Source organism: Antrostomus carolinensis, unplaced genomic scaffold, assembly GCF_000700745.2.
Source record: "Antrostomus carolinensis isolate BGI_N321 unplaced genomic scaffold, ASM70074v2 scaffold285, whole genome shotgun sequence".
Classification (NCBI taxonomy): domain Eukaryota; kingdom Metazoa; phylum Chordata; class Aves; order Caprimulgiformes; family Caprimulgidae; genus Antrostomus; species Antrostomus carolinensis.
Genome location: NW_010313982.1, coordinates 1 through 9,637, shown reverse-complemented (window position 1 = coordinate 9,637; position 9,637 = coordinate 1). Strand labels below are relative to the sequence as shown.

Genomic DNA, 9,637 nt, shown 5'->3' with positions numbered 1-9,637 from the left:
GACACTGGAACAGGTTGCCCAGAGAAGCTGTGGATGCTCCCTCCCTGCAGGTTTTCAAGGCCAGGTTGGATGAGGTTTTGAGCAACCTGGTCTAGTGGAAGGTGTCCCTGCTGGTGGCAGGGGAGTTGGAACTAGATGATCTTCAAGGTCCCTTCCAGCCCAAACCATTCTATGATTCTATTTTTTGATTTTCAAAAAAATGTATAGTCTACTGTCTTGTAATTGGTCTTTCATCAGACATCTATTTTCCCATTGCTATTACTACTTGGATCAAAATACAGAATTGAATGCTGAGAACCACAACCTTCCTGGGAGCCTTCCTGTGCATGAAGTACAATGCTCAAATCTGCTTGACATTTAGGAGCTGAGTAACATGTTGAATAAAGTCTGTGCCAAGTATAACCTAGATCTTTGTTTTCTGCAGGCATAAAAGTTACACTTGACATGTATCAGAGCTGCCCCATTGGAGGGAAATGGTTAGGTGATAGCATTGAGGAGAGCTATCTTACACAACTTCTTCCCAAACTTTTATTTTACTCCTCTACTTACAGTTTGACCTCTTAGGTACAGAGTAATGGTATTCACATGGAGATTTCATACTGGCCAGCCACAGAATATCTTCCTACACCAAGTCCCCTAAATTCATATATGTCCCAGCTCTTCCGGATTGTACTCTCTTGGGATGAATGAAATGGATTTTTCTTTTTGGAGCACTATGCTGAAATTTACAAAATTCAGGTGAATTGTTCTCCTCCTTTGCAGTGAGCACACGATTCACTAAGGCACAGTTCTGGACAGCTCTTTAATTCAAATGAGCAGTTCAGAACACTGCCCTGGACAACACTGATATTTTCCCTTATTACAACAGCTTTTAAATTTAAGAGTGTGGTAGTGAATGTGATAATGAATTTGTCAAACAATGAATTTTAAAAATTTAAGGAGGTTAATTTTAAAAACAGCTTAGAAAAAGCCAGTAGGAAATGGCTCTCCATGAGGTGAAATAAACAAAAAAACTTGTCAAAACTAAAACATTTTTCCTTTCATTCCAGGTGCAAAAATGCCCCACACAGTTATAATCCTGTGAAAAGGATACAAAATTATCAGCTAGCAAAACCTTTTAAAAATCAAAAAGCCAAAAAACATGTCTTCAAGGTGAAAAAAAACCCAAACCAACTGTAATGTCTGTTGCTTTGAACATAGTAAAATATTTTTCAGGGCTAATTTTGAGAAACTGTGTGTTTTGCTCTGTAACACATTCATATATTCAGTTTCTTTTGCCTAATTTATACTATATCTAATTCTGTACCAAGCATCATTATAGCCCCTGGAAACAGCATCCCATTCTCTCTCCACAGCACCAGATGATAGCTAGCAGATGCCACTCTCCTACACCAGGCTCCAACTGTATCATATTGTAACATAAAAACTCTTTTGGACAGTGGATATATAGGATAGCGCAGATCACTAATTATGACATAATACTTAAGATTGTGGAAATACCACCTTCAGAAACTACTAAAATGCAACTGTACAAGGACACTATAATAAATGACAGCAATATTTTGGAATGGATTTGGGACAAAAAGAGATTGTAATTTTAATTTGTAGGCTGTTTCCAATGATTTATTTTTATTTTACTTGGCACTAATACAAAAGGACAGATTTTCTGTTATAATTACAGAAATACTAAGATGAAATACAAACCAGTCCCTCTAAATAGCAAACCCATAGGTGTTATGAAATGTATCTGCAATGTTGATTTAAAAGCCAAGAAGTGGTGTAGTGTCTCTTCCTTCTCAGGGGCAGGAAGCAAAATCCTGCCTTACTCAGAAAAATCACATATTAAAATTAACCAGGTCATAGAAAGTTGCTAATTACACTTGATTAACTGCTGCTAATGTGAACTACTAGCATATCCATTTTCTTCTCTTCAGACAGAAAACCACTAATTGCAGGGAACTTGACAGACAAGTTTTAACATTACGTAGGACACAGCATTCACTTCTGTATTTCGCAGAAGAACCGCACGCAGCACCTGCCTTCAAAAACACCCTCATGAACATGGCACATATGATGATGACGCACACAAAGCACATACGATGCTCTGTTTGCACCTGGTTAAGCACAATTTTTCCTACACACCTAAAGAATTTATATTGTTATTCAAACAAATGTAATCTAATTCATTGTGGTTTGAAAGGGGTTCTCTAGGCCTAACACCCATTGCCTTTGCAAATGAGAGCATTTGGCCAAGGTTTCACACAATTTTACTTTATCCTCCCAAATATGCGTCCTACGCCTCTGAATATCCATGTGCAGACATAGCACAAATAGCTAAAGTAGGTGGAAAACCAGTTGCACCACTTAGAAAAACAAAAGACAAAAGTCCAACACAGTCCTTGCAGTTCATAATCAGCTTTTTGTGAACTTCAAAACACCTAAGAAACACAGTTTGTGGGCAGATAAAGTTTCACGATCAGGGTCAGGCTTTTTTTTTTTTTAGTACTGACCTCCACACTGCTGATTCTTTGTGATGACAAACAACCCTTTGCTTTGGCTGAGGTGCTCAGTATAATTTTGAAGGGAAGTTAGATGATGTTTTTTTTCCTACAAGAAAGGGATGCAGCAAGCATTTTATTTATAGGTTCTCAGACTAACACCATCATTATTTTACAAAAACTTCTGTATATATAGTAACCTTGAATCATTAAAAAAACCACACACAAAACCAAACAAAACACCCTCCAAAAAACCCCAAATAAGCTTATTAAAAAAAAAAAAAATTGTTTCTTAAAATAATTTGCTCTACATCAGTGCAAGTAAGACAGGAACAAAACCACATTTCTGAGCATGTATCCAAAAAACAGAAGCTCTGAATTATTCCCAAATGTCAATTCTTTTCAGAGGTTTTTCATTCTGTTTTCTGTTTGGGCGTAGCATTTCAATGACGTTGTAAATTTATCAGCTGTAGGACAGAAAAAGCAGTGTTTTTGGCAGGATTCAAATGACAGCTTGGACAAGAAGCCTGCAACTAAGAGGAAGTAGGAAGATTGCTTGATTTTCTGCTATATGGGCTGGGTTTAAATGTCCATGTTTTATAAGATGGCAGATAATTGCCTTGAAGGGGTCTTCTTGAGAGAGCAACAACTAACTGATGAATAACATGAGAAGGACACCTCCTTCAGTAGCAGCAGATACACCTGACCTTTATGAATGTTTAACAGCTGAAGCAGAACATAGAAGAATGTAACTTCTTCCATCTGAATCCTAAAATAAACAAGCAGTTTTTAAAAGTTTTGAAAGGAAGTGTATAGAAAAAAATGGATTCACTGGCTTCAGGCTGTGAATTCTAACGCTGTAGGTCCCGTAAGTTCTGATTAAAGCACAAAAGTCATCAGAGTGGGGCCAGTTTTCAGACACACTAGAAAGGCTGAACAACATCTCACAAGTTTTTTCTGTCAGTCTAGGTTTTCAGGCAGCCACCCTCAGAAAGCTTTGCATAAGACTGAGACAACAAACTTTGCTAGGCATGGAAAAGGCAAGGAAACCAGCGACAAGAAAGGAGAACTTTGTTGATTACGGTTCCTTTATTAATGGTATAGTGCAGCAACATCAACTGAAATAAATACAGTTATTTGTACATTATAAAAAATATAACCCTTCATAAAGTTCATCTGTGGTAGGGATCATGTGTTGAGCTTAAACAGTTGATATATAACATTCTCTTAAATAGCGTGGACAGGTAAACTCAGCCAAATGAACGTAATAACATCTTCTCTCATTTGAGGACAAACACACAAAGAGCAGTTTTAGTTCAGTGTATCCATACATCACACCTCAGCTAAGATTTGAGAGCAAACTAACAGTTTTTCAAGTTTTCCCTTTCCCACTGTTCTCTATCGATAGCACAGTGGTTCTATAACCAAATAGTGAATTGAATTTTCAATAGTAGCATTTATCAGCAGATACAGAAAAGTACTCAGACAATCAGCTTAAGGCACCAGAGTTTCCACAAGAGACACATGAAATTACTGGCAAAAAACAATTTTGAAGAAGGCTATTAGTGTTTAGCTACAGTACTATGATGAACAACAATCTATTCTTTAGAGATATTCTTGACAATATATTCAGTTAACAAGTGTGGCTTTTGTTTATTCTTTAAAAATGTAGTAAAATATAAGATTTTGACATTATTACAATCTCAATAATAACTCAGATCTTTGCAAAAAAAATTCTCTCATCATCCCTCCATTTTAAAATGTAAAAAAATCCAATTGTCACTCTTGCAAGACAATTTTTCTACAGACCTTTTTGAAATACAGTTTCCAACAAGTTATATAGTAAAAGCCCACTCAATTATTTTATTCTCCTTCAAAAGAAAGTACATCTAACTGCTGATAACTGTGCCTTGTCCCCCACCTTCCCCCCCTCCAATTCTGTATTCTGTCTCTGCTATCAACAGCATTGGTGAACAATTCATTTAAATAAAATCAAGTTTCTCCTGAAGTCCTACTGAGCTAACACAAGTCTCTGATTTACTCAAGACCTCTTCCCTAATAGTGTCCCATGACACTGGCCGAAAGCTAAAACAATATGAAGTGGAACTAACATCCTGACAGCACCTGCCACAAAGACCCAAACAACTACCTTGTTAAAACTCTCTTAAACCCTACAGTGAAAAGTAGGATTTGAATAGGACAGGACCAGGAGTAAATTCATAAAATTGCACTACAGAAATTGTGCGTCCCAAATTGTACATGGCAGTTCAGACACAGAACTACAGTTGACACATATCCCCAGAATAATTATGAATTTCAGAAAATGTTCCAGCCACATCACAAACTGACATCAAAAGATTATGAACATGACAAAGTCACTGCAGCTTACCTAGTTCCACTCACTGAGTAGGGGATAGAAACATTCATCAGAGGAAAAAAGGAGTAATTTGAAATTATACATTACATATTTTAAGAAGTATTTTCCACATTACTATCAATTCTGACAATACTCCCTACATGTACCTATCCCTGTATTTCAGAGTAGAACTGGCTGCAGTTACTTGCAATAAATAACCAATACCCACTACAGTGTTGATACACTGTTCTGTGAATCCCCAAAGTCTTTCATTTGTGTATTGATGCACTTGGTCAGCCAAAACCTTGGCTCTTATCTGCACTTGGTGTAGAGAGCTGATGAGATTTTTCTGTGCCTTACAGTAACATCAGTCTTGAAGTTAGCCATTTGACTGTCAGTGTAGTGACTAAACCAAGGTTCTCTCCATTCTCCTATGACAAAAACCAGCAGCACATAAAATGCAAAGTTGCCTTTCATTACCTCTTTTGTCTTAAGGCCCAATAAGCAGAAATCTTGCTATACTGTTTCTGCATCTTTTGTGCCTGAACCTTTAAAGTTTATCAACTTTCACACTACAATTCATTTCCTGAATTTCAGTGAAACGCTTCCTCAGAATGAAACTACCCAGGTCATGTGTTGTCATATGTTCAGTCAACTATGAAGAAGTATATCTCAGATTCCAGTAACTCAACGAGCAACAGTGATTTCGTCCATTTCAAATAAACTTACAATAAATAATTTCAATTAAAATAACAGCTTCAGCCATGACAGCTGTATAGCATCTAAAAAAAATAAGAACCATAGAGAATTAATCTTGCTATTGTTACCTAATCATTGGCTTCTTGCACCACAGAAAATTTCTGACTCAATCAACAGCAAAATTTTCTAAGCCACTAGCTAACATCTAGGTGGAAGAATGACATCAAACTGGGAAAAGAGGCTGGAATAACATTCTGTATGTCAGACATTCTTCACTTAAGTGAACTATCCATCCCTCAGGGTCAGAAGAGGTCACAATGAACTTTGGTCATGTTCTGCATGTGCTCAGATCTCTGAACAACTGGCAACGTTAGGTTAGACAATTTATCCATGAGGACCTAGAACAGCCTTCTACTCCTTTTACATGACTGAGTTAATGATGAATTAACACAAGGAAACTGAAATAATCTCGTATGGTTGGTTCCAACCTCAGTTACCTAAACAGACATATGACAACAAAGTACTTATATAAGCAGTGCAAATATAAAAGCTCCATGACAGCGGAGAAACAAAACAAAACAAAAAAACAGAAAGAAAGAAAAAAAAAAGCAGCATGGATTTGCTCAGTGGTTGTTCACTATTTTGCCTTCTGGCAGATGAAAGAAGTTATCTTCTTTGAGTTTAAGATGTTCTGGTAAATCTAGCTGTCTTTTTGCTTCTTCAATGTCTCCCTGAATTGCTGAAATGAGTGCCTCTGAAAAATATAACAGGGATATTTAAAAGTTGGTTTGAATTCTGAACACGCAATAGCAAGTGAAAATAAGATGTACCACAGAATATCAGACAACAATCACAGAAGTAGAACATAATTATTACAACAATAGTTGAAATGTAAAATTCTTTTGGTTTAAAATGCTTTTTTTTTTTTAAAACATGCCAGAGTTCCATTTTTCACCATTACAAGCACTGCCCCCTCCTTGTTCCAAAAGATATTTTAGCAAGAGATCAAGAGAGTTCCATGAACTGTTTCAATTCTAAAAGAGGGGCATTTTAAAAATAAATTAACAGACTAGACTGATGCTTTTGCAATAACACTATGATTTTAAAAGTACTCCTTAGACAAGTGACACAACAATACAATTTTTTAGTGTAACACATTGGAAGATGTGGGGGTATGTTTTTGAGGTTTTTTTAGTTAAACCAACTTGTACATTTAGCTTATGAAAATATTTTACTGAAATTTCAAACGTTAACAGATAAAACATGTCATGATGGGAAGAGAGACAGCAAAGACACGGTACTTGCAAGAAGAAGATAAATAAGAGACTAGTTTGAGCGAGACCTCCAATACCGACCTAAGGAATCAAAGTTTTTTTCCGGTCGAATATATCCAACTATGACTATACTAAGAATTTCTCCATAAAAGTCTTCTTTGAAGGTGTGGATAATGTGCGTTTCCTAAAAGAAGAGAAATAAGTTGGCATTTATGATGAACTTTGAGTGTGTCTCCCTCCCTTGTAAGGATGTATAGCTAATATCTCTGATTCAAATTCTCCCCAAGACATAGCAGTAAAAGGGGTATTTAGTTTAGCATGTATAATGCCAGATTAAAAGGCGAGAGGTTTTGCTTATGTTAGGAAGGAGAACTGTACTTTGCACGGAATTTAAGACAAGTTACTCACTTAAAGAGTATTCTGATAGCCAAAAAAAAGGAAAAGAAAATCATTACTCAGGAGAAATGCTTCACCACCTCTCAGAGGTAACGTTTCCAAGGTAGCAAATCACAAAGCTTAATGTTTCCTTGTTAATATATCCAAATAACTACAAAGATTTCTATTGAAATAGCTGTTTTAAGGATGAGCTTTTGCAACAAGCTCACGTGGGAACTGAATGATAAAATCCAAGAAGGACTGAAGGTTGAGACAGTGTTCCATCTTATACTCAAAACTGTTCTATGCATATCTCCCTCTCCAACTTAGGCCCACCCATGGCATATGATCAGCAGAGATATCAGATCAAAAGCTTCTGACTATGACTACTTGCCCAGAAAAGTTATCTGCAAACATTTTATAAAGTATACTTTTGCCTTAGACAAGGCATCGCAGAGTCTTCAAACACTCAGAACCTTAGAAGCAGAGATTCATGCCCAAATAAAAGCGTTTTAAACAATTAAAACAGAGCTCTGCAAGACTCATGAAAAGCACCAGCACCTGACAGCAAGAAAGACACAGCTGTCACAGCTCAGGATTTTAACTCAACTCCTCCTTCCTATTATAATATACCTTTGAATATTTATTCTGTTTATCAAGCCACAGAACCTCAGGTATGGATTCCATAGTTTAAGAGAAGAATTAATAGAAAACCATTACAAATTAAGATGCTCCAACATCTCTTATTTGAAATGTAGACAGTTTGCAGAGAACAATAGATTAGTATGTTCCAGCTCATGCTAGGGCTCTCATGACCAGTAAATTCACTGCATTTATCAAGTTTATGTTTAATTGGCTATCAGCACCATAAACAACTACCATTTCAGAAATACTGTTAATTTTTTATTTTGAAAGTATTTAAGTTTTGGTGGAATTGAAAGAAGAACATAAACTTTATTCACTTACAGGTGCGTATTCTCTGGCTACTTAGAGTATTTCCTTTGAACACAAACAGATGACATAGGTGCCAAACACATTTCTAAAAACCAACAGAATTTCTAGATCTCATTTATGGATCAAATTCTCCTTATCTTATTCAAATTCAACGTCTGTCTCATTATAATAAAAATCCCCCACAAAACAAAAGTCTTACCACTGATTTCTTAATATTCTTATAGAAAGGATTCCATCCTATGCTCAAAACCATTTTATGCACATCTCCATTTCCAACACAGGCCCATCCATAGTATATACCAGTAGAGATATCAGATGGAAAGCTTTCAACTACTTGCTCAGAAAAGTTAGCTGCAAAAATTTTAGAAAGTGTAAAGCATGAGTGACTTTGTGTAAGTCAAGGACATAACAATCTTCATGCAAAAGCCAAACTCTGCCTACATAGTATTTACAAACATAACACTGATAATGAGAATGATGCAACATGCCATTTGGCAAAGTAAAAAATAAAAACCAGCTTCATAAATTTCTGTCCCTTTGGTAATACCAGAGTTATCACAACTCTTTCGCATACTATATTTTATGGTTAGACACTTTCTCTTCTATGGTAATAATTAACAAGAATGTAAGATATCCAGTCAGAAGACATTTCACTCTTAGGATAATTAGTACAGTTTTAATATGGTGAAAGATTAAAAATTTTTTTTTTTTTAAAATCAAGTTTTGTGCTGCAAAATACCATCTCAGAACTATTTACTTGTTACTTATGAAATGAAATATGTAGCCATAAATTAAATTATTGTTTAGTCACCTGTCAATTTTGTACAAGTTGCCTTTCAGAGGCATCTGTGGATTTCTGTGATTTTCTTTGAAAGCTACACATTTACAGTAAAGTAAATTATTCTCTGATGCCAATACACCATTTATACAAAGTCAAGAGAAAAATGTGAAATTATTAACAGATGTTGTCAGAAATCCAGCATCTCAAGACTGGTCTTACAATGCCTCCTTGTCTGCTAGGAGCGGTACAACATGACTCTTGACTTCACTGTTTGTTTAAGACCGGCCAAAATCCACCGATCTGTATTTAGAGAACTGAAACGGAGATGAGCAACAGGAAAATGTATTTCTTTGTAGGTCAAGTCCACCTGCTCCGTTTCTTAACCTCTGCATTATTCCCCTCGAACTTCCTTCCTCAGAGTTGCTCCCAGCGCCTGCTCCCTTCCTTGTTCTAGGGTGAGGCTTGTGCGAACGGGTGTTTTCCGAGCTGCCACACCGCAACACCGCGCATGTGACCGCTTAACTACATCCTGTACCTCGTCATGACGGTCATTAGGCCATTAAACGAATAAAAAATAAGACTGAAAGAAAACACGTAACAGCGTGAGGGGAAAGTTAACACAAAAGAGCACAAGACTCTACGCAATAAAGAACACACATTTTCCACAAAAACGCTAACGGGGATCAAACCAAGCCAGCCC

The 9,637-nt window shown here is 36.4% G+C and overlaps 1 protein-coding gene across 1 annotated transcript; it reads right to left on the bottom strand.

The window, feature by feature from the left end:
• Window positions 1-6,176: 6,176 nt before the first annotated feature.
• On the bottom strand, window positions 6,177-8,507 carry RFK (riboflavin kinase; the record flags this gene model as incomplete). The annotated part of the gene is made up of 3 exons (XM_010167459.1): window positions 6,177-6,307; window positions 6,909-7,011; window positions 8,356-8,507. Coding segments are annotated over 3 exons (386 nt in total), but the record flags the coding sequence as incomplete, so codon positions are not given.
• Window positions 8,508-9,637: the final 1,130 nt, after the last annotated feature.